At 65.7% G+C, this 27,121-nt stretch overlaps 1 protein-coding gene across 2 annotated transcripts in view; it reads right to left on the bottom strand.

Annotated features, from left to right (window-relative positions):
- ADGRA1 (adhesion G protein-coupled receptor A1) overlaps window positions 1–26,726 on the bottom strand; it is a 32,124-nt gene extending 5,398 nt beyond the window's left edge. The window contains exons 1-5 of one of the 2 annotated variants that reach the window (XM_032313266.1): window positions 25,509–26,726; window positions 24,720–24,922; window positions 17,444–17,571; window positions 16,872–16,995; window positions 12,738–12,883 (exon numbers count right to left, since the gene is read on the bottom strand). In XM_032313266.1, coding sequence (XP_032169157.1) covers window positions 12,738–12,883; window positions 16,872–16,995; window positions 17,444–17,571; window positions 24,720–24,722 — 401 coding nt within the window. In that variant the 5' untranslated portion in view covers window positions 24,723–24,922; window positions 25,509–26,726. Of the gene's footprint in view, window positions 1–12,737; window positions 12,884–16,871; window positions 16,996–17,443; window positions 17,572–18,930; window positions 19,005–24,719; window positions 24,923–25,508 lie in introns of those variants that run through there. The other variant, XM_032313265.1, reaches the window with a different exon arrangement.
- Window positions 26,727–27,121: the final 395 nt, after the last annotated feature.

Below are 27,121 nucleotides of genomic sequence, written 5' to 3'. Positions count from 1 at the left end.
GACATTCGTGGCCCTGATGTCTGTGGGAAGAGGAGGAGACTGGATGCTCACGGCCGGGGCGCCACGCGCCGAGGCAGAGAGAGCCAAGTAAATGCGGAGTCCCCAGACGCAAGGAGCCAGAAAGCCAACGAGCAGGGCTGAGGATGACCAGCCCAGAGTGATGTCCGCAACAAACGGACGGGTGTCCACGCACTGCCCTCACGCCCCGCGGGCCGGCGAGAAGAGGGGGAGGCAGGCGACCGAGGGCGAGCCCGTGTGAACAACCGTGGCCAGCACTGGAGCGGCTCCGAGGACATGGGCAAATTCCCCGAGAAAATACAAATTAGCAACAGCGAGACGAGCATCAGAAAGCTGAAAACTCTCTAAATGTTGGTTCCAAGATCCACAAACACCCAACAGAGAAACTCCCGAGTGCCGCCGGGGAAACCGGACCCCGTCTGAGGGCGTGATGACGCCAGTCCCCGCCCAGCACGCTCTTCCAGACAGCAAAGGAGGCGCCTGGTCGGAAACCCGCGGCAGAAAACCGTGGAGGAAACACCAGGGCCGGTGAGAGTTACGCAGACACGCGCTGTGTCTCATGAAATCAGAGTAGCTCATCACGGAAGCACAAGGAGATTCCATGCGATCGTTTCACAGACGCGGTAAAGCACTCGGCAGAATTTACACACGTTTGCCGTGAGAGATCTCAGCAAACCAGGACAGACAGCCGGGCGGCATCGAGGGCAGAGGCTCGTGGTCCGTCCCGCGGCCCCGGTTTCGAGCAGGACTTGCGTCCACGCAGCGTGCGCACAGCGGGTGTAAGAGGCCGGGGTCTGCTGGGGCGGGGGGCGAGCCAGAAAAGACAGAGGGAGAACATCCCTGATCGCTTGTAATGGCTGCAGGAGAAGGCCACAGGTGAGCGCGTGCTGGCGGACCCGGCCCGGCGGGGGCCCGGTCCACGGCCATCTGTGGCCCTGTTCCCAGCGCTGACCAGGCTCGAAAGCCCCTCAGAACCTGCAGAAAGCCACTTTCCCCGAGCCACGCCTCCACCCTCCAGGGAGACGAGGACCCTGGGGTTCCCGTCACTCCTGTAATTCAGGGGAGGCACAAAAGCGGGGAGCGTGGGAGCCTGTGACAGGGGCAGCGTGAGGCTTGCTCTGCTCCAGCAGGCGTGCTGCCGGAGCTGGTCCCTCCGGCGTCCCCAGGAGGACAAAGGGGCCACATTGCTAAGCTGTCGACACCTGGGGGCAGGGGTCCTGGAGACCCCCTGTTGGTGCCCCTAGGCGACACAGCCCCCTCGACTCCTGGCCAGTCCAGGAGCGGGACACCATTCCCAGCGGACTGGCCCCTGGCTCCTGGGGACCGTGCCCTGCAAACCCTCGCGGCCATGCATCCTGGAGGGTGAGGGGGCCACAGCCCCACTGCTTCTGGCTAGGCCTCTCAAGCCAGGGGGTGCCTCTTCCTTGGCTGGGGCTCGCCCTGCCTCTGCCTGAGCTGTGTCAGCCCCAAGTAGCCAAGCCCCCCGGACGGTGGCCGAGCTCAGCTCCCGGTGCCAGCCGGGCTCTGTCGGCAGAGGGCGCTGCAGGCCGCGGCAGGGCCCCACCCGGACGCTGTTCTTGCGGCTGCTGGGCACTCGGCATGGTGGACAAGCGGGACATCTGCGGGCCTGTCCCGGCCCGATGCAGACCGCTCAGCACTAGCCTCAGCGTGCGCAGTGCCCGGGGTCACTGGTCGATGCCAGCCACACCCTCTCCCTTGGGGGTTCCTGTCCTTCCCTCCTGGGCACCCCGCCCTGCTGTGCTCACTGACCTGCCGTCTTTTGTGCACGGAAGTCCTGTCTGCTGGATCCTGCACGGCCCCAGAGGACACTGGCCCATTTAGGACCACGCACATGTCTGTGTTCCTGGGTCCCCACACAGACCGCCCAGGGCAGGTCCGCCGGGTGTCTGGAGCTCACCTGGCTCTTGGGAGCAGACCAGCCTCTTCCTTTAGGGCAGGGTTCCTAGAAAGAAGGATGAACTAGGACCCCAAGGAAACCCCAGCTGCCGCCCTGTGATGCCACAGAGGACCCGAAGATGTGCACAGGGCAGGACCACAGGCCCCTGGGGAGGAGAGTGGGGGTGGGGGACAGGCGTAGGCTCCCGAGAGCATGGGGACAGTGGCAGGGGGGAGATGGGACAGCCAGTGACGGGCGGAGCATGGAGCAGAGCCACATCCAGGTTTGGGTGGCCTGACGAGTCAAGGGAGCATGTACGGGAACATGAGGTCCGCCCCTGGCGTGGGCTGGTGACGGCCCCAGAGCTGGGCTGTGCTGACCCCGTGCTGCGGATGTGGCTGAGCGGCGGAGGCAGGGACGGGGGTGGTCCAGGCGACCTGATGTCGTCACAGGTCCTTGCAAGGGGATGTGGGGGTCAGATGGGAGGGTGGTCGCTGCACGGCTGGCTGGAACCAGAGGGGGCCCTGAGGAGCGTAGACGCCTCCAGAAGAGGCAAGAAACCGTCTCTCCCCGGGAGCCTCCGGGAGCCACCCTGGCCACACCTGGATGGAGCCCAAGAGACCGACTGGGTTTCTGCCCGCCAGGGCTGTAAGAAAGCACATGTGCTGTTTTAAGTCAGTAAGTTTGTGTTTGTTTGTTACACCAGGAGCAGAAAAGGAACATGGTCCTGAGCCATGCACCTAACGTCCCCCACGGCGGCGCGTGGGTCGGAGCTGGATGTGGGTGTGGGTGGGAGAGGGTCCCCCTCACAGAAGTGCAAACGCGCCTCTAGCTGCCGTGAGTAGGAAAACTCTCTGTGACCCACGTGACCACATGCTCCCGTGAGGTGCTTTTGAGGGGCTTTAACAAATCAGCAAGACAGACAGAAGGACAGTGGGGAAGCGGCTTGAGCGGGCGTGCCACCGAGAGAAAGCCCGACACCCTCAGAAGCGTGTCCCAGCCAGGGAGCTCGGCGGGCGTGGGGCGCTGCCGGGGGCCAGGGAGCCTGCGTGCATGAGCCCTCGGGAGGAGCTGGGCGTCCGGGCCGCTGCGTCCTGTCCACAGGAGCAGGTGAACTGGGCCCCGGGCCTGCGGCAGCCCAGCTAGCCAGATGCAGCCCACGCGTGCGTCTGAGAAAAGCCACGGGCAGCGAAGGAACCAGATGTAGACGGTAAGGCCTGTGGGCCCATGTGTACTCAGAGCTCGTGACCGGTGCCCACAGAACCAGTGTCTGGGGACGCATACTTGGGTGGACAACCCTGAAAAGAGGCAAAGACAGTCCCAAGAGAGGCTGTGGGCCGGGTGTGAGCGCGACCTGGTGTTCCCAGCGGGGAGCTTCTGCTTCTCCCCCGGAGGGCACAGGACGAGTTCTGTAAGCCTGCAGTGATGTTTTAGGCTTTTTTTTTTAAAACCAAAAAACCGGAAAAACCAAAAACCCCAAAACCCCAAACAATCCAGAAGGAAAACGGAGCAGCGTCCCTGGGCCCCTGGGCAGGTTGGTCAAGGCCACACCTGACCGGCGACAGCGCCGGCCTCGGGGCAGCGTCAGACCCGGGCCAGCCCGGCACACACGCCCGCGGCCGAGTAGAACCGGGGTGCAGCGGGAACAGGCCGGCTCCTGGGACCCGGTGGAATTCCAGGCAGTGGGCACAGGGCCCTCCGGCAGCTCCTGATGCCAGGAGCCCGGGCCACGCTTCAGCTGTCACACACCTGCCAGATCCCCGCACACGGACACAGCTCCGCCTTAGCCCCCGCGGAAGGTCAGTGCCATCCACACCACATGCCCTGTTCCCGTGTGCTCCGCTCGGGGAGCATGCGGTGTGGGCCTGTGCACGCGCACACACCCCAGGGGGCCCGCCCAGGCCGGGAGCGGAATGTGACAGGTCAGGTGCCAGCTGCTGCACCGGGGACGGGCAAGGATGGGCCCTGTGTCCAAGCGCGAGGCCCCCTGGGAGCCTGCCCCTTAGTTCCGGAGGTGGAGACCAGAGAACCATCTGGAAGCCCGTGTCGGGGCTGGCCCGGTCAGCAGCGCGTGGCTGCGGCGACCTCCAGGCCCTGGCGCGGTCTCTGCCACTTGATTCCCACGCAACCACTTGCTTCCCCTCTGCCACCGGACAAGCAGGGTCAGCCGCAGGGAAGCTGGGGCTTGGCGCCAATGCTGGCTGCTGTGGGCCCGCGGGCCCCTCATCTTGGCGTCTGCGTCTCAGAGGACGGGCCCTCATGGATGCTGCCCATCAGAAAGAGGGATGGGCCCAGGACACGGCCGTTCACGCCCCAGCACTGCGTGGCAGCGACGGTTTCCCTGATGTGAACTTACTGGCCATTGGGCTCTTCTGAGCCGGCTTTGACAGCACGAACGGGCCATCCAAGCAAGCCTGCTCTGCCCGCGGGCAGCTGGCAACTGGCCAGGCCTCCAGGGCCACTGGAAACCCCGAGCTTAAAGTCCCAGCGCCGACCCCCCACCATGTGTCGGCCACGCCTCTTGTCCGTGTGGTCACTGGGAGCCACGCTGGGCGTGCGTCTGAGGGGCCTCAGTGTTAGGGGTTCCTTGGACACGGAGGAGGTCAGGGCCAGGGTCCCAGCAGGAGAATGGGGACCCGGGACAGCTGAGACGACACTGCACCCGCAACCCCTTCTCCTGCCCAGACAAGGCCACGGCAGCGTCCTGCCTACCTGTCTCTGCAGGGGGACTGCTGCGACATGAGCCGAAAGAAAGCCACGAACCACGAGAGGTCGGTCCCTGTCAGGAGCTGAGGTGGTCAGTCTCCGGATGCCTGCCCACGAGCCCCACAGACACGCTGGATGGGGCCGGATCACAGCCCTGACTGACCACCCGAAGCAGGAACCCACAGTGGCCGCGCTCGAGGTCCTGGAAAGAGTTTGTAAACCCCCTACGCTGTGAACACGGCAGCCCTCCGGGGGCCTTGTGCTCTGCTGCCCGGCACTCTGTCCGGTCTGCCTCTTCCTTCCTCGAAGCAGCGCGACCAAGAACCCGGGCGCTAAGGGAACCAAACTCCTGCGACAGAGAAGGGAGTCGGGCACAGCCGACTGGTCCCCCCGCGGCTGGCCCCCGGTTTCAGAGCCAGCAGGCGACCCGTGATGGGGTCCGGCCACCAGCTGCGGCAGTGAGCCCTCCTCGCCTTCCTGGAGGACTCCGTCCACTGGCTGGCCGCACCCAGACGCGCCCCATTCCCCCCAACACAGACACGGGAGCTGTGGTCAGGTGAGACGGTCACAGAGCGAGTGTCGGCAGGAGAGACGCAGGGACGGGGGCAAGCCAGGGTGTGGATTTCTCAGCAGGGTCCCGCCCCATGTCCCTAGGGAGGAGCCGGACGGAGGCGCTCGGGGGAGGGGTGGCCAGCGGCGGGGAGGTGGGCTGGCGGTGGGTCTGCAGCCTTTGGGGGCGGCCCTGGCGGTGTAGCCCAGAGGCCCTGAGACGGCCCTCTCCGCCCTGTCCGTCCGCCGGCACCGTCCCCGGTCACACACGAGGAGCCTCTTGTGCTCAGCGTGGCAGCTGTTGCACCTCCGTGGCCTGTCTCTGGGGCGTCCTCTGTGCTTGTAGTGCTTTCCCCCCTGGACCTGCAACAGGTGTCCATGGAGGAGGCTGCCCGCCACGTGCAGCCTCGGCTGGTGGGCCACCACGACCGGGCTCCGATAGGCCCCAGGGGCCCAGGTACCCGGCTGAGTCCGGCTTTGGGGCCGGCTTCCGCAGACTGCGTCTCTCTCCTCTGGAGCCTGTGCCCTCGCCTGCTGCTGCCCATCCAGGTGGACCCCGGCCTGGGAAGCAAGGGGGTGGGGGGGTCGGGGACTCGGGAACTCAGGCTGGTGCTAGCAAGAGGCGGAGGAGCCCTTCCAGAGACTGACCTCTTGGGCCTTCTGGACCCCGACTGGCCCCCCCGGCAGAAGACACTTCCTTTCTTGAAGAGTGTCCCCAGGACTGCTCTGCTGGGGGCTGTCCTGCCAGCACCCCCACTCACGGAGTCAGTGCCTGCGACGCGCTGGCACCGTTGGTCACCGGGGAGCCCTCCAGGCTGGGTGTGCATGAGGCGACGCAGCCCAGGTGAACTCGAGCAGCACGAATGTCCTGGGGGCCGCTGTGGGGCCGCAGGAACCCACCCCAGGCACCGCCCCCACACGGGATCTGTCTCCAGGTCCAGTGAGCACCCTCTGTGCCGGCTGCGACTTCGGAGCTCCAAGCGATCCGACTGACCGTTTTCGCTGGGACCAAGAGGCCCTTCCGCACGGTCTGAGTGTCCAGGCCGCCCACCCACAGTTGCCACATGGGTTTGGAGAAGCTGCTTTTGGAGAAGGGGCCCTGGGGGTCACGCAGACAACATGAGCCATACCTGTGCTGAGCCCCGGGCACGAGACGGGTGCCCAGACCACGAGACGCGCGGAGACACGCAGTAGCGGGACTCACGCCAGCCGGGGACAGCCTGTGGCGCGGCAGAGCCCTTCTGCCTGAAAAGAGCTCCAACGTTCCGAAACCAGGGCCAGGACCTCCGCCCGCAGGGCTGGGCTCACGGGGTCACAGGAGGTCATGGACATCAGCCTGGGTGGCTCATGCTCTACTCAGCGATGGCCCTGGAGCCCCCACCCCTGCGCAGGGCTGCCTCCGGCTGGGTGCTGCACGGACTCCTGGGGGCTCCTGCGGCCATGTTGGCCGGGGGCACTGTATGAAGAAGCCGAGGGGGGGCGCCACCCCGTGCTTCCCAGCACATGCCCTGCCGTCCCAGAGGGGCTCCTACAGATGGAGCCTGGGGCACTGTCCCTCCGCGGCAGGGCCCAGCCTGGCACTAGCTGTGCACTGGGGAGTGGGTGGGCGAGTGCCCTCCACCACGGAACTCACAGTGTCCAGACGAAGCCCCTGGGTCTTGGGGCAGCTGTGTGCTTCAAGGGGGAGCACCAGGCCTTGACGAAGCAGAAAGGACTTATGAGCCCGTTGTCAGGAAGGCCGGTGGAGTTGGTGACGTTGAGGTCAGGGCATGATCGCAGGCAGCTGACTTGGGGACTGGCCCTGAGCATCTGGAGAGCCACAGCAGGGAGGCCCGTTGGCTGTGAAGCGGCATCCCTCGGCCAGTGGCTCCAGTCTGATTGTGTGTGTCACCAGACTCACCGGCAACCCCACCCTAAGGGGAGTGTGCGGGAGGCAGGGGCCCTACGCATTTGTGAACAGGGGTTGTGCTCCTGCGAAAGGGGCCCCGGAGAGCCCCCGCCTCTTCCACCCATGAGGACACAGCGAGAAGACTGCTCCCGCCAAAGCCGAGCCCGCCGGCCCCTCCGCAGGCGTCTGGTCTCCGGACTCTGCACTTCCGCTGTCCATAAGCCCCAGCCGGCGGCCGCCCCGGCTCGGACGGAGACACTCTCGGAGAGACGGGAAGCCTGGGGACGGTGCGTCTACCGAAGGGGGCCGGCCAGCGCCGCGGGGGGTGCCGGCACGGGGCTGCCCTCCCTGGCGCTCAGGCCTGGAGCCCGCGGAGCTGCCGCGCCAGAAGTCTCTGCGGCGTGCTGCGGGCCGTGGTCCTTAAATTGCCCGAAGCGTGGCCCGCGGAGGTGAGGGGGAAGACGTGTGAGTAGCTGTCGGAGCGGTCCAAGGAAACACCCGATCAGGGGCTCGCAGCAGAACGTGACCTCTCGGAGACGGGGCCGGCGATGCCCCTTCTTCTGCGGCCACGGCAGATGCAGAGTCTGCAGAAGCAGCCTCGGTCTTTCTCCTCCCGCGTTTCTGAGCCGGCCGACCCCTCAGCTTGCCTTTCTTCTCCAGCCACGTGATGGGAACGAGCAGGGAGGCGGCAGGCTTGCGGGGGGACGCGGGCTGCCCCGGGCGGCCTGGCCTGCTCTCCTCCAGGACCTGCAGGGCCAGCATCGGGGGCAGCTGAGCGGCTGAGCGGCCGGTCCCGAGGAAACCTGGACGGAGTGGCAAGCTGGCTTCCGGGGCAGAAACCCCGTGTGTGTTCTGCTGCTGGTGGAGGATTTGTGGGACCCCCCGCCCGGAGCTCACCTCTGCGGCTTCGTCGACGTCCTCACCGTCCTGAGGACCCATCACACCCAAAGGAGCTGAGACCCTGGGGGCAAACCCAGACCTTGCACTCGAGCCTCGCCTGTGCCGGCCTCCCGGCCTGCGTTCTGGCCACGCCATGAAAGTGCCAGGGCTGATGCTGGACCCCAGCTGGGCCCCCAAGAGGGCATCTGTTCCCGTCTCGCCAAGCTGGGGCGAGCCGCCCGGTTGTGCCATCGAGGGCCTGAGGGGCACACAGCCGCCCCCTCTCTGTGAGTAAAGTGAACTTGCCCCTTGGAAGCCTCGTTCTCGGCTCCCCCCACGGAACGCAGCTTCCGACCGACCCCACAGCTGTGCTCCTGGGACCTGCCCTCTGGCCGGAAGGGAGTGCTTACCCACCCAAGGCTGGGTTCTTCCAGACTCAGTCCTGTGACTAAAATGGAGTATTTAAGGCCAATTTAAAAAATATTTATTGAATCCCTAACATTTCCCCATCGAACCTGCAGGCGCTGTGTGCTGGGATCTGAGGACACAGCCCTTCCTTTGGGCCTGGGGAGGAGGGCAGGGGTCTGGGCATCTGGCCGTGGGCCCTCCGACTGGCACGTTGGGGAAGCCAGCTGAAGGCCGGGGCCAGGCTGGGCAGCAGTGGGCAGCCCTGCGTGCTTTGGGAAGGGGAACGCACAGCCGGGCTTCCCCCGTGCAGGAACCGAAATTCTTCAGGGTGGTGGCAGGACCACGGCCACCAAGAACGAGCCTGTGGGGGTGGGGAGGTGCAGGGTTGGGGGCAGAGTCGGGGCCTGTGGGCTCCCTGATTCAGGCTAGGGGACGAGAATAATCTGGAGCCGTGCTGGCTTTCCGACACGGTGACGGGAGGCTGAAATGGGGTCGTGGTTTAGGGTTTGTTCCCGGTGGACACGTGGGGAATGCGGGGCCGGGATTCCTTCCAGGTGGGCGCACTGGTGGGCACGGTCAGAACCCCAGGGGGAGGCGTCAGCCACGGGATGTGAAAGCCGGGATCCAGGAGGGACGGACTCTGTGGGACGCGGCGGCTTCTGGCGGCAGAGAAGAGAGCCCGCGTGTGGGCAAGGTGCCGTGTCCTTGCACCAGAGAGGCCCTGGTGGCGGGGGCTGGGCTGGCAGTGCTCCTGCGTCTGTCACGCGGTCCTGCCCCACAGAGCGGCTCCTGTCTTGGGCCGACCCCTCTCATGTCCTCCCCCGAGGTCATCGCCTTCCTGCGTCCTGCCCTTCCCAGCACCGGCCTTGCCTGAGGCCCACGCCCCCCTGCTTGAGACAGGCAGAGCACCCCGGCCGAGATCCGCACCCCAGCAGAGTCTGCCCCTCCCTCCTCCCCAAGGCCGTGGATGGTGTGCTGCATGTCCCTAGAACAGGGACGTCCCCTCCAAGCCACGGGCCTCTTTGGCGGAGCTGGAGTTTCGTCCCCTCGGCTTGACGCGGAAGCCGGCACAGGTCTCGAGAGCACCCCCGCCGCCCTGAAACCTAACTGTCCGGGGAAATTGAGGAGCCAGCGGGCCAAAGACAACAATCACAGGAAAATCAGACAATATTAAAACGAGTGATACAACGTGCCCGAATCACGCCCGTGAGAAACCGTAGCTGAGGCTGCGTTCGATGAAGACGGAAAGACCTCGGACTAGCCCCGCTTTGCGCCGTGGGGACTAGAGAGAGGACGCGCAGAACGGACCCCGGCTACGGGCAGACGGGAGCGGCGGGGCTGCGGCAGGAGTCGTAAGACCGGGAAGAGCCAAGCCACACAGGGAGCGGATGAACCCCACGCGGGCTCTTTAAAACTGTGCACAAATGGGTTGTGACCGCCGGCCGGACTGAGAGAGACGGTGAGAGAGGGAGAGGCAGGGAAAGGAGGAAGAGAGGCGGGGGGCGTAGGGAGGGCCCTGCTGTGCTGGAGGCCCCGGCCAGCCTGGTCAGGCAGGAAGAGTTAAAATTGAAAGCTGTCCGGACAGGACATGTGTCCCTGGATGCTGATGATGGGACCACACGCACGCGCGCACACAGGATCCTGAGGCGTCCACGGGCAGGCTCCCAGCTCTGGGAACAAACCCCGCCAGGCTTCGGGACACAAGACCAACGCACGAAGTTCAGCGGTGCCTCTGCACGTAAGCGATGACCGACCCGAAGACGGAGAAGACGTGCCGGTAGAGACCGTGAGGAAAGAGGTCTAACCCCGGCGGTGTGGGACGTGCGTGCGGACAGCGGTCCGTGTCCCCAGCAAAGGTCTCGTGGACCCGAGGACACGGACAGCTGTGCTGTGTTTACGGATCGGAAGCTGTAAAGTCCTCGAGTCAACCTCTCCGCTCCCAGGGCTCTGTCGGGTCCGGGCGGGTTCCATCAACACCGCAGTGACCAGTTTTACAGAAATGGACAAATGGACCCTAATGTCCACACGGAATCGCTAGGGACCCTGAAGAGAGGAAACAGTCCTGAAGCCGAAAGCCTCAGCCCCTCTGCCTCCTGAGCCAGCCTGACTCGAAGGCAACATGTCCGACCCCAGACCAGGGGTCTCAGCCGGGCAGCGCCCCCCACCCCCACGCTGTTGCCGCCGAGCAAGGATCGCCCCCAGGGCTCAGGCCGGGGGTGGGGGCCAGTCAGGCCCGAAATGCTCTTCCAATCCAGAATCCTGCAACGTGTTAGGTGAATGTGGATGGGAATCTCTGAATGGGCTTAGTTCCCCCCAAAGCAGCGCAGAGGGGGCCTGTGTAGCGAGCGAGCTGACCCCGGTGCGGGAGCGCGGAACGCAGGGCCCCGGCCCACAGGCCCTCCCCGGTGGCAGACCCCTTCCCGCATCTCTGCGGCCACCTGGCAGCGAAGTCAGCGTGAGAAGTGAGACCGCTGACCTGTTTCTCAAAAAGCTGTGTGCTCTGAGCTCACACAGGACGTCCTCCGGCGAACGACTCCCTCTTATTTCTCATGGGAAGACGGCAGAGCAGGGGGACACAGGGGTGCCTGCAGCCTGCAGACGGCGCATGCACCCCGGGCCTGCCGCAGGTCAGCGGGACCTGCCGTGCAGCGCTGCCCGGCGTATCGAGGGGCCGGGACAGCCCGAGTCCTGGGGTCACTTCCCTCCCCGGGACTCAGGAGCTACAGGCCTGCAGAGGTTGCACTCAGGCTACTGCCGCGTGGGAATGGGATCCGGGACGCAGATCAAAGATGGTCCCTGCGGGCCAGTCGGAAGAGCCATCGCGGGTAAGGGTGCCTCTGGCGAGGAGGTGTCTGGGAAGACAGACTCTGGCCCCCGACCTTTGGGGTCCCCATGACCACCCCCAGGCCAGGCCTGGCCACAGAAGAGAGTGGAGGAGCCAGGCCTCTGCAGAGCCCAGAGCCAGTGTCCAACCCTCCCGAGTCTCATCCTGCAGGAGGGGTCATCACCTAGGGAGCTGCTGCCGGAATCACATCACATGCCCCCGCACCCCTGCCCCGCTGTCGAGCATTTGTACCAAAGAAGGGGACATGGAGAGAGGTGACAGTGGTTTCCAGACAGCACGACAGGGAGAGCAAGTGTCCCAGAGTGACCAGCAGGTGTGACACGCCAGCTTAGAGCACAGCCACCGAGCCCATGCCCCTCTTGTCCTAGGCCCCCTGGGCCCACAGTCCACAGGACACATGCCCATCCATGAAGCCCACAGCCCACGGGGCACATGCCCATGGATGCCCCGGGCCCACTGCTCCTGGAAGCACCTGGGAGTCCGGTTCATTATGTGCATGTGGCACCATCAGAGAGAAAGGCTCCAGAATATTCCGAGGCTGCCATGCTTTTCTTCAGAAAGCCAGGCAGCTTTTCAGTCGCTGACAGACCAGGACGTTCATTCTGAGAGTGATTCTTAAACCCCAAGGAGCAAGGGCCTCCCTGGAAGGAGAAAGCCTCAGCCCCTCTGCCTCCTGAGCCAGCCTGACTCGAAGGCAACATGTCCGACCCCAGACCAGGGGTGTGGAAACCCTGCCTCCCCGGCCGGCGTCAGCAGCAGAGTGCCACGGGCCCTGCTAGCTGTGTGGCAACGGGTGTGCGAGCTCTGGAAACTCCGTGTCAGAAAACCTAACGAGGTCCCCGTATTTATTAAACAGCATAGGGTGTTGTTCTATCTGCCTCAAGATGAGTCCCTCGGACGAGTTTGGGTCACTGACATATTTCCTGAAGGCCCTCCCAGTTTAGACCTGGACAGAGTTCAGTCCAAGGGCTGAGTGTCCATGCCCCTGGGCCCAGACCAGGGGGTCCTTTGGGGTCCTAGCAGCAGAGGCATCAGCTGTCCGTCACGGGGACCACCTGCCCATCCCGAACCCTCCCAGCCCGAGCGAGTCCTAGGCTTCAGAGCCACCTGCCACCCAGCCTTGAAAGGCCCAGGCCATGTGGCCACCTCGGGGGTTGGTAACCAAGCCTCCGTTTCTCCCAGCTAAGGAGCCGGTGCCTCAGCCCATGGAAGCCCATGGACAGGCTGGAGCCAAGACCGGACCCACCCCCCAGAGCTGCCCACCACAGCCCCTCGTGGCGTGGAGCTCAGTAGCACAGAGACACACCCGCAGGCCCCCAGACCCACCGGCTCTGGCTCTATCCCCCAGCACCCCGACATCCCCTCTCGGACACCCCACCCTGTCCCCAGTGCCCCGCCCCGCCCCTGGCCAACTGTGCAGACCGGCTCGTCCTTGGAACCCAAGCTTCCCTGTGAGCCCATCTGCTGGGACCCCTGGGAGGGAGCCCAGAGCTGGGGCCCTTGGCGGCCGGGGGTGGAGGCGGCAGGGCACGCGTGCGCTCGGGTACCTGAGCAGGGGCTGCTTGGGGTACGGCGGCTGGTCTGCGGCCGGGCACGGGGGCGCTTTCTTGGTCACCTGCTCGTAGATGCTCCCGGCGGCCACCCCGATCCACAGCATGCTGGCCAGCGTGGCGTAGTGCAGCAGGAGGCCCGCCTGCAGGGAGGGGCTGCTCAGCTGCGCTGCCCTAGGGGACTGTGTACTCCCCAAGCTCTGGGTCTGCGCCCTCCCGCTCCCTGTGCTTTCTTAGGGGCCAACTCAGTAGTGACAGGGAGTGACCAGCAGGAGGGCACGTGGAGTCCCCAGTGAAGGCAGATGTTCCCCTTCACGGGGAGGTACGTGGGCTGCTGAGGCTCTGGCACGGGTTGGCTCTGCTGTCCTGAGGAGAGACGGGGCTGGGAGCACACGGGCCTGTGTACACGCACCCAGGGTCAGCGTGGCCGGACGTGGGACCCTGAGGGCTCCAGGAGGGCAGGTGCCCCCAAGTGGAGGGCGGGGCGGTCCTGCAGCAGGGGTCTCCCCAGCGGCATGGCCTTGCGGGGTGAGTATGACAATCCAGGGTCAGATGCGGAAATCCACTCCCCACAAGGCCAAGTGGCTGGTGGCCCTCAGCAGCGGCCCCGGCCGGCCCCCTGGCCACACGTACTGCTCTGGCAGAGTATGCATCCCCTGCTCGGTCTCTGCCTGCTTCCCTGGGAAGCAGTAAGCTGACATTTCACAATGACAAGTAAATTATGGCTGTCGCTGGAAAGGGCACAGATGTGTAAGGAGTACGGAGACTCTGACTAAAGCTAACGCTGTTTCGCAATGGTTTATCAAACCCAGATTCCATTCTCACTTCGTGGAAAGCTCTAGATCGATGAGAACGGCACGGGTGGAGTGGGACCCCGGAGCTGTCTGTGGTTCTGGGGGGGCTCCCTGCACGCACGTGGCAAGTCCAACCTTCTCCTCGGCCTGGCCGGGGACCTGGGGCGTGAGCGCTCTCTCCGCGCCAACCAGAGGGAAAAACGGGCCACGTCTGCCTGGCCCTTGACTGAAGTACAGTGAGTCTCTCTGTCCAGGGGACAACAGCGTGGCTGTCATCACAGATGAACAGCAACGCGTCCCCGGAGGAGGCTGGGGGTCAGGAGGAGAGCGGGAGGGGCTGGCTGCCGGCCTCGCCGGGACCCAGACCCGTGGGCCCACGTGGGGGCTGGGAGAAGGAGGAAGCGCAGGACCCCGCCTCCCAGCGCGGCTTCAGGCTGGACACAAGGGGAGGTCCTAGGGACCCCGCCCTGGCTTCCGGACAGGGCTGCCGCCACTCCGGGAAGGAGGCAGCCACGGGCCATCCCACCGCCAAGCCCGGGCCCGCGTGGACGCTGGCGCATGTTGTCGTGTGGGACCACCGGAGGCCAGCTGTCTGCGCTCGTGACGTCACTTAGGACTGCAATCAGACTCGGGGTCATCTTGTTGCCATAGCAACCATCTGTCCTCCTGCCGAACAGCGCTTCAGGCCGCGCGCCGGGCGTCATCTTAGTCTGGGTCTGAGCCACACTGGGACGGGGGAGGTGGTCCAGGGCGCCCCGTGTTCAGGCACAAAGGCGGAGGCGAGCTGTCCCTTGTGAGGGTGGGGTAGGCCTGGCTGCGCACGGGGGAAAAGCACGTTTGCTCGGGTGGATTGGTTCCAGACACGTGGAGGCTGAGATGTCCTGTTCCCGATGGGGGCAAGTCGGAGCCAGGAGAGCCGAGTCCAGGGGCTGGGCACCGATGTCGCAGACTGGGTAGGCGCACAGAGAATCCCTCCCTCTGCCCTTGTCCCAGGCCCCCAGGGGAGCGGATGAGCCCCAGAATGGGGAGGGCACCTGCACACATGTCCCAGAGTGACGTCGGACCCAGTGTGGGCCCCACAGAGAGTCCCATCGACACATTGACGCGACACCCCGTGTTTCAGCTATGTCTTCTTGGGCCTGCCCCAGGCCAGCAGTAGTGGGCATATCCGGCCGGGCTTCCGTAATAGTGACTGACACTCCACTGGTGTCTGCTGATCACACGCCTGTGTTCCAGAATCGTCGGGGGAGAGCAGAGAGTGTCACCCTGAGGGCTGGCCGGCCCCCCATTCCCTCACCTGGGCCCCCGCTCTGCTCTCTAGAATGCACACAAGGCCCTCTGTCCCTCCTCGCCTGCCGGAGAGCTGGGCAGCCCAGCCAGGCCTCGTGTGGCTTCATTCCCAAACCTGGGCCGGGTCCCGATGCCTGTTTGCCAATGAATGAGCGAATGACTCATGGTCCCGCTCACTGGTGGGAAGGTGGTCAGGAGGTCGGGGGGCATCCACTGCGGAGCTCACCGGCTGGCTCCCTCCGACGGGGGGCCCGAGGCCTGTCAGCACAAGGCAATCAACTGTCTGTCACACACGTCCTCTCTGCAGACCGTGGTTCTCCGGACCCAACCAGGCCTGTGCCGTCCCGAGGCTGTCCACCCGGCTAACTGGCCAGGCCTCGGATGCCGCGAAGACACCAGCATCGGGGCGTCCCCTTCGGGGCTGGTGCATAGACACAGTTCCCAGGTTTTTGGGAGGGAATCGGCTCCCCAGTGGGGCCAAGGAGCCTGGGGAGCTGGCTGCGGGGCCCGGGAGCGGCAGGCGGCTCATCGCCAGGGTCCCGGCACGGGGCGCGCTTGAGTGGCCCAGTGGGGCGTGAAGACGGAGTCCGTTCCGTGGCTTGCCGCCGGCATCGCCCCTCCACAGGCGCTCGTAGGTGGGGCGTGGGACAGATTTTCCTGAGCCCCCACTGTCTCCTTGCCTCTCCACAGGCTTTAGGAAGCGGCTCTGCCCCCGGGCGTGGTCTCCATGTGTGTCGGCAGCGTCTCTTCGGGGGCTCGTGCGCGGGTGTCTGAACCCGACCTCTGATGGCGCGGACAGCCTGGGTGGGGTTCCCAGGCAAGCGTGCCGACCTGCAGGTGCCAGGGCTCCAGAGCGGGGGCTCAGCGGCCACCCTTCCCCAGGGCCGCCCTGCGGGAGCAGACTCTCACCACCTCTGTGCAGGTCACCTCGTGTGCACAGACCACCATCAAGGTTGGCACTGTGGCCTCTGGGTGTCAGGTCATCAGGCCCCAGCGGCTCCCACGGCCATCAGAAAGTGCTGAATTCACAGAAAAAGACTGTAGGGGCAGCAGCATGACAGCCTGTGGGCGCCAGGACGAGAGCTTCCCTCCATGCGGCCTAGTTCTCGGTAAGACTCTTCTCGGTCCGTGGGTCGGCCCCCACCTGACTCCTGCCTGGGCACTGGAGGGGACCGTCCGCCTGGAGGTCACTGTCCGCCTGGAGGAAACTGTTTACCTAGAGGTCACTGTCCGTCTGCAGGAGACGGCCCACCATGGAGGTCACTGTCTGCATTGGAGGAAACTCTACCTGGAGTTCACTGCCCACACAGAGGTCACTGTTCAGCTGGCTGAGCTGGGGCTACGAGCAGGGGCTGGGCAAGGAGCTGGAGAGTGAGCGCATGGAGAAACTTGGGCCTGGGTCACACTCGGCAGCACAGGGAAGCAGGCTGACTGCTGGGGAAAGGTCTCTTCTGACCAAGGGGTATTTCCCCCCTTTCAGAGACAAGCCAGGGGAGGCCACAGGGAGGGAAGAAGACCGTTTGGTGACTTGTTCTCAAGGCTGTGACGCTCGGAAGCCCTTTCACCTGGGAGGGAGCAGAACCTTCCAGAGTGAGGTGGGGGGTCTGCCGCAGTTCCCCGTGGGGGCTGTGCCTCTGGGGCCCGCACTCCCTGGCCAGAGCGGTGGCATCAGCCTCTGTGGACTCTCATCTGGCCGGGGACAGGGGGGCGGGGGACCCCTTCCCCGTGCTCCTGCCCCACCAGGCTGTGGGAGGGCAGCTCCCGTCTCTAACCCTGCGACCAGCGTCCGGGGCTGGACCGTGAACGTCCAGGTCGCGGGTCACGTGGAAAACAAATTCTCTGACGTGATCTGATGCTGAGCGAAACGACGGGCCTCGCTGGGGGAGAGGTTGTGATTCGGGCGCCCGACGGTTCCCTCCGGGAGATGCATCTGGGCCAACCCTTGAGCGTTAGTTCATGAACAAGAGCACGATCACAGCTTTCCCCATTGGTAGCAGGGTGGACACACACTACATCCTGTCACACACAGGGACGAGGGAACACTCACCGCCTGGCACAGGACTGGGTACTTGCTGCGGTTGACGCCGCCCGCAAACACCGTGAAGGTCAGAGCCGCGTGGAAGCAGAAATTCAGGAGCGTGTGCCGGCCTTTCCGGCTGATCCGGATGGCGCTACAGGCAACAGAGAGGTCCCGTCAGCACCGAGCATGAGGGCGAAGCGTGCAGGCCAGCCCCCCGGCAAACACACAGCTGCCCCTCCCCCACCAGATTGAAGGGCACGAGGCAAGGTGTGCAGAGGGTGCTGGCGGCTGCTGTAACTTCCCCAGGACGTGGGCTCTTGGGGCACGTGACCTGACCCCGGGCCACTGGAGGAAGAACCTATTTATCTGATTGATAAGAACACGGAGGCCCCCGGGGAAGACCTTGGTGGAGGCCTAGCGTGGGAGAGCATGGCTGTCCCTGAGCTCTTGGCCACCCTCGGCGGCTGTCAGCGCCACCCCCGGTGCTAGGCCGGTGATCTAGAGGTGCCTTCCAGGGACGTCTTGCTCCCTGAGGAGGGGCTCACTACAGGGTTTGCGTGGGATGGTGAGCGTGCGACCTGCGGCAGGGCGGGCCTTACTTCCGGTGCACGACGTAGGTGACGACGCAGGCCAGGAGACAGAGCAGCATGACGGCCGTGCAGGCGTACACCACGGGGTGCAGGACGTCCCCTGGGTACTGGGGCAGGGAGAGGACAGTCTTCAGATCCTGGGAAGGACACAGAGCAGACATGTGAGCAGGAACCAGGCACCCGGTGGAGCTGCCTGCACCCGCCCCCGGCCGGCCTGTCCCCTGCAAACCATCAAGGATGTCTGTGTCGGGGGTGGGGCCTGCTTCCTGGGAGTGCGCCTGTCTGAGGGCCCCAGACCCGCAGGCCACGAGCGTCCGGACGGAGCCCCCCCGAGAGGCAGCGACTCAGGGCAGGTGGCCGAGTCCCACTTCCCAGCCTCAGGCACCGGACATCGTGCTCTGTAGAGTCTCCCAGGAGAATTCCGGGCCCCGTCCCGGGAGCCGACTCCAGTCCCGGAGAAAGAGCCGTTGCTGGGGCGGGGTGGGGCGGCCCCGAGGCCCTCTGGACAGCATCGCAGCCCCGGGTCGAAGGCTGGAGGGCAAGGGGCACGTGCAGCTGAGGGGCGAGGGCCCTGGCCGGACACGGGGGCTGAGGGACTCCGCCTTTTTGTCCATCAGACTGGTGTGGTGAGCTCTCTCGATGTCGGCATAGGCAGCCGCGAGATGTACCGGCCCCGGGACCAGGTTTCCAAGCCACCAAGAGAAAACGTGGCAGCCAAGCAGAGCGTCCCGTGGGCCTCACACACCCCGCCGGGCACACAGCACCCAGGCCCTGTGATCGTGCGAGGGAGGAGAGGGCCCCGGGGCACAGACCCTCCTGTGCGGCGCAGGCCCTAGAGGTGCCGGCGGGGACCCTGGCCTTGCGCGCCTCTGACCTCTGACCTCTGACATGCACTGAGCAATGTTCCAGACCCTTCATGTGCTGTAACTCGCCGAGTCACGAGGACACCCGGCCGTGGACCGAAACCTATCCCTACAACTCAGGGGTTGGGGTCCTCGTGCCCCACATGCCTGCAGAGGGGGTGGTGAGCCTTTTAGGGGGTGACCAAGGTCACAAGAGGTCACAGGATGAGGCCTGGTTCAATAGGACCCGTGCCCTTATGACGGAGACGGGGACACAACCTGCCCAGAAGGAAGACCGTTGGAGGCCACGGTCAGAAGGTGGCGATCTACGTGTCTAGGAGGGCGGCCTCCGGAGAAAGTGCCCCCTGATGCCTTGACTGTGGGCTTCCAGGCTCCAGGACTGAGGGACAGTGTGGACGTTAACTGGCTCTGCATGGGGTGCTGGTTAGGCCCGTCCCCCGTCCCGGGCTGCTGGTCGCGCCCCCCCACCCCCCAAGCAGACGGATGCAGCCCACCGGGGGGATTGCTCCTGTGCCCACTGTCGGGGCCAGAGGGTGAGACGCTTTCCCCACCTCTCAGCTTGTGCTCTGAGCCGCTTCCACAGCCTGGGACCGGATTGGCTTGGGGAGGGGCGGGGGGGGGGCTGGTGCCCACAGGGGGCCGCCTGGGGGTCCTCTGTGAGACCACACGGAGCTGCCCAGGCATGACAGCGGGCTGGTGGTCGGGGGGTGTTGCACGCAGCCTTGCCAGCAGTGCCCATGGCGGACGCACCCCCCAGGCTGACACAGGCTCTGGGTGGGCGCTGGGCCCTTCCCTGCTCGGTCAGGGCGGCGGGAAGCAGCTGGTGCTCCTCCAGGACGGTGCCAGCCCGAGTCACGCAGGAAAGGATGGGAATGTCCCCGAAGGACGCTTGGCCTTGGCTGGTCTGGGAAGACAGTGTGTCCAAGAGCTAAGACAAGGCACTGGCCCATCAGGGAATGTCAGACTCCTCGGACGGATGTCCAGGGACAGCCAAGGACCACCCCGGATTCCAGTTGTGGCCTCTGCATCCTGATCGTGCTCGGCCCAGGGACCTTTCAGAGACCTCTCTGCTGTCATGGTAACAGCAGACGGAACCCTGTCACCATGGAAAAGGTGCCCGCGACCCAGACACCAAGGGGCCTCCTCCCAGTCTGACAGCGAAGGACCTAGCTGACTGCCGAAGCCGAAATTATGGCCCTTGACCCAGCAGCTGGCCAAAGGGGAGCGCGTGTCAGGTGGCAGCCCGTAGGCTGGATGCGACGGTGGCCCCCCCACCGTCCTGACTGTCCACGCACAGGCCAGAACGCCTGAAGGGCACATGCGGACACGCACAGAGCACTCACGACTCCCCTCCAGGTGACTGGGGTTTCAGCAGGACCCACACTGCGGCCGTGGCCCCAATTCCCATGACGTCATGGGCTCAAGACCAAGGACAGTGGAAGGATGCCAGCCGCAAGGTGACAGGGATGCCACGGCTGCGGGGCCCCCTGGGGACAAGGGCTGCGGCTGACTGTGGCCTAGAGCCCTGCCGGCACGGCCCGTCCTGATCCCCACGCCCACGGCCAACAGAGGTCTCTCCGGAAGGCACCCAGGTCGCCGGAGGCCTTGATGGCCCCCTCCGGGCGCTCTGTCCTGCACTGTGGGACTTGCGTAGGCAAGGACAGGTTTCTGAGATCGTGGCTGAGGTGCTGGGAAGTCGCGGCCCAGCGTGTCTGTCTCCTTGGGGCTCGCGCGGCTCCCCAGGACGTGCTGGCTGCCGGAAGCGCTCACGTCTGCTCACCTGCCGCCCCGGCTTCGGGCGCGCTCCCTGTGGCGCCGCAGAGGTCCGCGGTTTTTGGCCCCTGCCGCCGTCAGCCAGCACAAGCCTCCTGACGGTTGTAAACCACCGCGAGTTTCCCTGGTCACATCCTGGTCTGTGAGTATCTTCTCACCGCCGTTTCTTCTGAGACTGCTGCTGACGGGCGGACAGCGGCCCAGCCGGCCGTCAGAAGTCAGCGTCCCGGAGGTCACCCAGGCCCCCGTGTGTGCCATTAGCTCTTTTCAGAGATGGGGGCTTTTAACCTGGGGTCTAAGTACCCTGCCACTAGTGACCTGAAGGCCCGGGCTGCAGGGACGGCGTTCCCGTGCGCAGAGCCCCAGCCGAGTTGAGGCCTGGGGTGGGCCTACCCCTCTGGGGACTCCCAGTCCCTTCTTGGCCTTTCTGGGGGGCTGTCACCTTCCTGCTGGGGGCGAGGGCAGGGGTGGCGGGTGGAGAGGGGCTGAGGAGTGACAGACGCCCGTTCTGGAGCAGAGCATGCTATGATGCCCGGAGCCCGTGTCCAGGCGTAGCACGCAGGGCTGGGGCCCAGGGCCTGCGTCAAAGAACTCCCGCGCGAGGGCATCCCACCTGCCAAGTTTTAGCCCCACACCCCAACCCCCTTCCGCTAAGCCAGTGGGAAATCCAATCTCCTTCACCTCACAGGCCAAGGCTCAAGACTCAGTGTGTCCCGAGCCCATGCCCCGGCCAGCGCACAGCCGAGGTCACCCTGCTGCGGGGGTGCCTTCTCGTCCGAGGGCCCGGTTTTGAGGCTGCAAAGGTGTGGGGGCTCCTGAGCCCAGAGCAGCTGCTCCAACACTGTGTGTTTTCTTCAGTTCCGTTCCGGCTCCTATTTTTTTCCTCCAAGTTAGTTATCAACTGTGTCTTTCTACATTTTTAGAGGTGACATTTAAAATTCAAAGTAGGTAATGCCGAAAGGAGATATTATTCTGTATTTTAAAGTTCATACGTGTGTGAGTTCCTCCTGGAGGAATTGCTTTGCGAGTGTCCCACAGAGAAGATCCTTGAGACGTGCGGGCTGAAGCCAGGACGGGCCCTCCCGCGCCCTCGGACCGGCAGGCACTTGCCACCGGAGAGCCCGGGCTCCGTGGAGGACCCCGCCCGACGCTGGGGCCCCCGCCCGCGGTCTCCGCTCACGGCTCTGCCTTTAGAAGCCGGCGAAGAGCCTCTGCTCCCGGGGATGCCCGCGGCTGCCGTGTTCTCTGCGGAGCCTGGAGGCCGGCGCCCCTGCCCCAGGTCCGGTGCGTCTTCCCCTTCCCAAGGCTCCCCTTGCTCTTATGTTTGTGTCGTTTTAGTGGACGTGTCCTTTCTGGTAGTTCTGCAAATCCATCCGTTTGTGGCTGGACAGACCGGAGAGAGGAAGGGGTGCCACGCGGTGTCCGTCGTCTGACCAAGGGGCCATTTGCCGGGCGGGAGGGAAGGGGCCTCTGCTGCCCCGAGCTGCGGACCGCGGCGTCCCCCGCCTCCGCTCCGGACCGGTGAGTCCGCGCCGCGGGCCCCGCGGGCAGGCGGAGGCAGAAGGTGAATCACTCACCCCGCGCACACAGGGCCGAACCGGACGTCACGTTGTACCGCTGGTTCCGTTTTCGCCTTGGCGGGGCGTGCGGGACAGCCGGGGACTCGCAGCGGCCCTCGGGCGACGTCGGGGGTGACGCGGCCTCCATCTCTGGGATGAGGGACGCTCGCGAGTTTCGGAAACTTAAACGTGAAGCTGGAGGAAGAGCAGCGCGGGGACAACTGGCGGGATTCTGGGTGCGGGTGCGGGTGCGCGTGCGGGTGCGGGTGCGCGTGCGGGTGCGGGTGCGGGTGCGCGTGCGGGCGCGGGTGCGGGTGCGCGTGCGGGCGCGGGTGCACGTGCGGGTGCGGGCGCGGGTGCGCGTGCGGGTGCGGGTGCGGGCGCGGGTGCGCGTGCGGGTGCGGGTGCGGGCGCGGGTGCGCGTGCGGGTGCGGGCGCGGGTGCGCGTGCGGGTGCGGGTGCGCGTGCGGGTGCGCGTGCGGGCGTGGGCGTGGGCGCGGGCGCGGGTGCGCGTGCGGGTGCGGGTGCGGGTGCGCGTGCGGGTGCGTGCGGGTGCGGGTGCCTGTGGCACGGCTGGGGGTTGCAGGTGCAGCCTAGCGAGCGGCAGCGTGGACACAGCCCAGGCTGGTCCTGCCCCGCGCCGGTGCGTCCGCCCTGACCCCGCCGGCTCCGCAGCGTGGCAGGCACGGACCAGACTCCACCTCTGCATCCTGCATCCGCCCCTGGTCTTCTCAGGGTTTTAATTCCACTGTTGCCTTCTCAAATGTGGGATCCTCATGTGCAGAAAAGGGGTGTCCCGGGCTGTGTCTTTGGGATTCTGTGCTCCAAGCACAGCCAGGGTAGGCCTTGTTTTTCTCCCTTCCAGCCCCTGCTGGACATGCCAAAGCATGGTCTGGTGACACAGGGCAGCCCCGAGCTCAGAGCGAGTCTGTGGGTTCTCGGCGGCTGCTGGCACCTGCTGGGCCACATCACAGAGGAGCCGCCGCAGTGGGGTCTCTTCCTCCCGCTTCAGCATCGGTGAGCGGCCGTCTTGTCCTCTCAGATCTGCTTCATGTCCAGTGATCCGAGGAGTCCCGCCACGCCTCGCCCGCCACAGGAGGTGTGGCTGGGAAGACGGGCTTGTGCAGAATGAACGTGGCCTCCCTCCCAGTGACCGCACCGCTCCTCAGGGGACCCACCCGACCTACGCTCTGAAAGGAAAGGCGGAGAATGTGCACAGCTTTGGACAACTACTTCCTTCCTTCCAACACCGGTCGCTGGGTTCCCTTGGGGACGTAAGTGTGAAAATCACTGAAGATTGCGGAGTGCAAAGGACGCACGTTGTGGTCGCTGCTTGAATTGAACAGGAACGGGGCCACTGCACACACGTCCTCTTTTGTTTGCAAACAGCTATGACGGCGGCCTGGGTCCCGCAGGCCCTGCAGGGGAGGGTCCTCCCCGAGTAGCAAGGACAGGTGGGCGCACGTCCTGAAGGGAGGACCGGGGCCTCCGTGCAACACGGACGCCAGCGTAGCCCCCAGGTGCCTCCAGGGGACCGTGTGCCGTCACGCTCCGGAGCCACCAGGCTGACTGCCGACCTCAGGGGTCAGGAAAGCTGGCGGCCAGCCCGGGGCTGGTGCCTGGCAGGTGGCGTGAGTGTGGCAGTGTGGGGCGGCCAGGGTCGGGCCATCCTGCTGGCCGCAGCCTCTGGTCTTCATCCTCGTATCGCCGGGCACCTGGGGTGAGGTCTCCCAGCGTCCACACCACAGACTCAGGGACGTGTGCAGAGACGTGCTGGCTGCTGCCCCGCAGGGCTGGATCTGCATTTCTTTAGGGAATCTCCAGGGAACTGGTTATTTGTTAGGAATAAAAAACCATCAAAGTGCTGAGGCTCTAAACCCTTCCGGCAAGTGTGACCCATCAGCTTCACGGTCCTGGACTGGGCCAGTGTCCAGGGCTGGGCTGGGGGCAGCGCTGCACGGGTGCGGCCGCGGGAGGTGGGATGCAGGGCAGACCTGCTTGGAGGGCCAGGGTCAGACCGGAGGAGACGCCAGGGCTGCTGGCTTAGGCCGAGGCGTCCCGCCCTGCCCCCAGGCTTCTGCCACGGCTCCTGGCTCACCCTGTCTGCGGACAACAGGTTCGTTTTGCAAGTAAGGCTCTAACCTGAGGATGGAAACCTGAGAACAGGCCGACCTGGAGGCCCCAGCCACGCTGGCAAGGTGCCGCGTGGCCACAGGCAGTCCCTTAAGGAGCCGGGCGTCTGGCCAGGCCGGCCTCCCGAGGAGCAGGGGAGTCTGGACGCCTTCCCGGCCGGCGGGGCTCAGAGCAGTCCTGCGGACCATGCGGAGTCTTGGCAACGAGCACCGACCTTACTTGGGCGTCTTGAACGAACAGGAAGGAAACGGACCAGTGACTCAGACAGACGCCGCTCTGGAAGCAGACACTCGGGGGTGCATCTGACTCAGTGCTGGCACCCGAGCCGCGGCCGCTGCCGGCCACGTGTCCTCGGCCATCGGCATTCCCTGCACGCGCCCAGGGCCTCCGCTGCCCCCGACCCTCGCGGACACACACAATGCGTTATTGACTCGCCGCCAGCCTTCCCGGAAGCTGAGCCGGCAGGGACCGCACGGAGGCTGCACGAGCCGGCACGCCGAGTCCCCTGACGCTCGTGCTGGCGGCCGCCGTGCCCCCTGCTCTGGGGAGAGGGACAGTGCCCTCCCCGTGACTGCTGCATGCGCTGCCGAAGCCCGCCCACATCTCCCACCGTCCGGCCAACTTTCTGAGGGGCGGGGGGAGGCCCTGCCAGGGCCTGGCCTCGGGCAGGAGGGGCGGGGGACCCCCGCTGGGGCCAGAGGCGGTCTCACGGGTCCTGGGCCGGAGCCCTGGGGAGGGACGCAGGGCCGCATCTCATTACCTCATGACACGGCTTCACACTGCGGCACCCCTGCCGCTAATTAGCATGATCGACAGCAGAGCGGCCGGCTGGCAGCCCTGGAGACCGGGGGGTTGGGGGGCCCAAGGCCGCTAATGGACCACGCGGTAACTCCATGGACAGGGGTGGCCGCCCTCAGTGTGGCTGGGCCCTGCTGCCCGGTGGGGGCTCGTACTCACCATGAGCCCTGCCAAGCTCCTGCAGCGTGCGTGCTGGACGGAGTGGGGCTGCCGCCGAGGCGATTATGTGGCACCTTCTTCCCCGCCGGCCTCCATGGCCGTCCCGAAGGTCAAGGTCCCACACAGTGGCTGTGGGGTCGAGCCCCGGGCCAGGTGTCTCAGGGCGATGGCAAGGCAGGTGAGGGTCAAGAGGCTGTCCCCATCTGTGAAGACAGGCCACGGTCAGGGCAGGGCGGAGGGTCCCCTGGCCTCAGCATAGGGCTGGCCCCACACGGCCATCCCATCCGGCCAGTCTGATGGAGTATCTGGCTTGGGGCTTGGTGGCCCGGGGCACACAGAGTCTGCGTGCCGGCCCAGGACCTCGGGCGGGACGTGCAGAACCCCTGGAGTGCCGCCGTGTCGCCCCTGGAACCAGTGTCTGCCGGCCACCCTGCTTGGCCAACTGCTCAGTCTGCAACACGTCTGTCAGGTTCCAGGGGGAGCCCTGGGCCAACCCTGGGTCCCCCTCCTGAGGAGCAGCCTCCCCGGGGTCCAGCGTGGCCCCCCAGACGCTCCCCTCGGCCATGGAGCCCAAAGTTATTCAGCGTTTGCCTGGGGAACAGCACTGGGGATGGAAGGAACCGCCCCAGCGGGCTGGCCCTGGGGCGAGCAGCGGCCAGGGGTGGGGTCCCATCTCCCTCCTCGACTCGCCACGTCCTGCAGGCCCCCAGCCCCCCCCACCCCTGCTCCCAGCACCACCCTACGGGGTCCCCCCCAACCCCCACCCAGAGCCGCAGCTCAACTTCTCACCTATTTTGGGAAAAGCTGCCGTGGGGGCCCCGCCACGCTCCTCCGAGCCGACCCGCTGCAGCGCGACCTCCGTGCCCGGAGACGGGTTTCCATGCCGAGGGGCGGCAGGCGGGAGCCGGCGAGTGGACTTATCAACAGATTGCAGGACCGCAGCCGAACCCGCGCCGCGGGCCCCGCACCGGGGGATGAGTCAGAGCCGGACCGCAGACGTTCGGCGCTTCTCAGCAGGCGGCTTCCAGAACTCAGCCCGGGGACTGCCAGCGCCTCTGCGCCTGCTTGGAGGGCGGGCGACAGCCGGGGGACGAGGACCGGCCGGGAAGCAGGAGCCGTAACCATGGGGATGGGGGAGTGCGGATGGCGGCGGCGCCGGGGCCGGCTCCCGGCGGCAGGCGGAATGGTTCTTCCCAGCCGGCCGCCCGGCACACTGCAGAGCCGATTTAAAGAGACAACCGGCCAGGTTTTGCCTTCGCTGCCAGCAGAATCAGACAACTCGCATCAAACATCTCCCTGAAAGGAGGCACACAGAGGACTGGATGGTGTAGTTTACTCATTTTAAAGGGAATCATGGCTGTTGAGGGCTCCAGGCACAGAAATGGGAGCAAGAAAATTGGTTTCAGAGGAATGTTCACGGACCTTATATTAAAATCCTCTCAAATCCTAGTTGCCCACCCCAAGCTGAGCGCACACGTGTCGGTCCCGTGAGCCAGCAGGGTGATCCTGGGGGTGGGGATGGGCTGCGACCCTGCCCCAACCCAGGGTCCTGGCCCCGGCAGGTGACGGGCCAGGTGCTGAGGGGAGCGGGGGGAGGACGGGCAGAGAGACCCAGACACGGGTGGGCTCCCGCCCAGCATGACCCCTACCAGGCAGGACGTCCAGCTCCGTGCTCCCAGGCAGGTGTGGCTGGAGGCCTGGGGACCACGCTTGGCATATGCGAGCCCCGGGGAGCCCAGTGCTCTTCCCTCCAGGCTGAAAGGTCACGATGCTGATGCCTGCTTGGGAGACTCGCCAGGTTCTGGGGGGCCTGGGCCCAGACTCGGGGGGGCATCGTTAAGAATGAAGCACTAACGGGAGTCCTGCAGGCCTGGCTTTCTCAGCCCGTGGCACCTCGCCTCTGAGGGGGTGTTCCCGGCTCTCCCTGGGGGCCGCCACGCGGAGCCCTGGGCTTTAGACAGCAGCTGTGAAACCGGAGGGGCCGAGTGACTCTCCGACTGCCCTGAGATTGGGTGTTTGTGCGCATCCTCCCTTGGGCCCCGACCCACCCCGACTTCCTGGGGTCGCTCCCCGGGGGGAGAGGGCGCCGGCTGCTGGTTCTGGCTGAGCACGGCCAGGAGGAAGGCAGGAAGGCTCACGGTGAACTCGGGGTTCTGCCCAGACTCCTCCAAGCTGGGGCCTGTCCGCCTGCAGCTCCCCCACAAACTCTGTCCGCACGAACACAGGCCTCCGCACTGCGGGCTCACACTGCGGGCGTGCGTGTGCCCTCTGTCCACGGGCGTGGGTCTGCCCTCTGCCCACGGCGGGGGCCACGCTGGCCTGTGGACGTTCAGCCCAACCTGTGAGATGCCTGAGCTGTTCTTTCGGCAGAGGGTGGTTTCTTCCGTCTGGGGAGAGTTGCT

This window comes from Mustela erminea, chromosome 14 (assembly GCF_009829155.1).
Source record: "Mustela erminea isolate mMusErm1 chromosome 14, mMusErm1.Pri, whole genome shotgun sequence".
Taxonomy (NCBI): Eukaryota; Metazoa; Chordata; class Mammalia; order Carnivora; family Mustelidae; genus Mustela; species Mustela erminea.
Note: the sequence above shows the minus strand (reverse complement) of the source record. Positions and strands in the feature narration are given on the sequence as shown.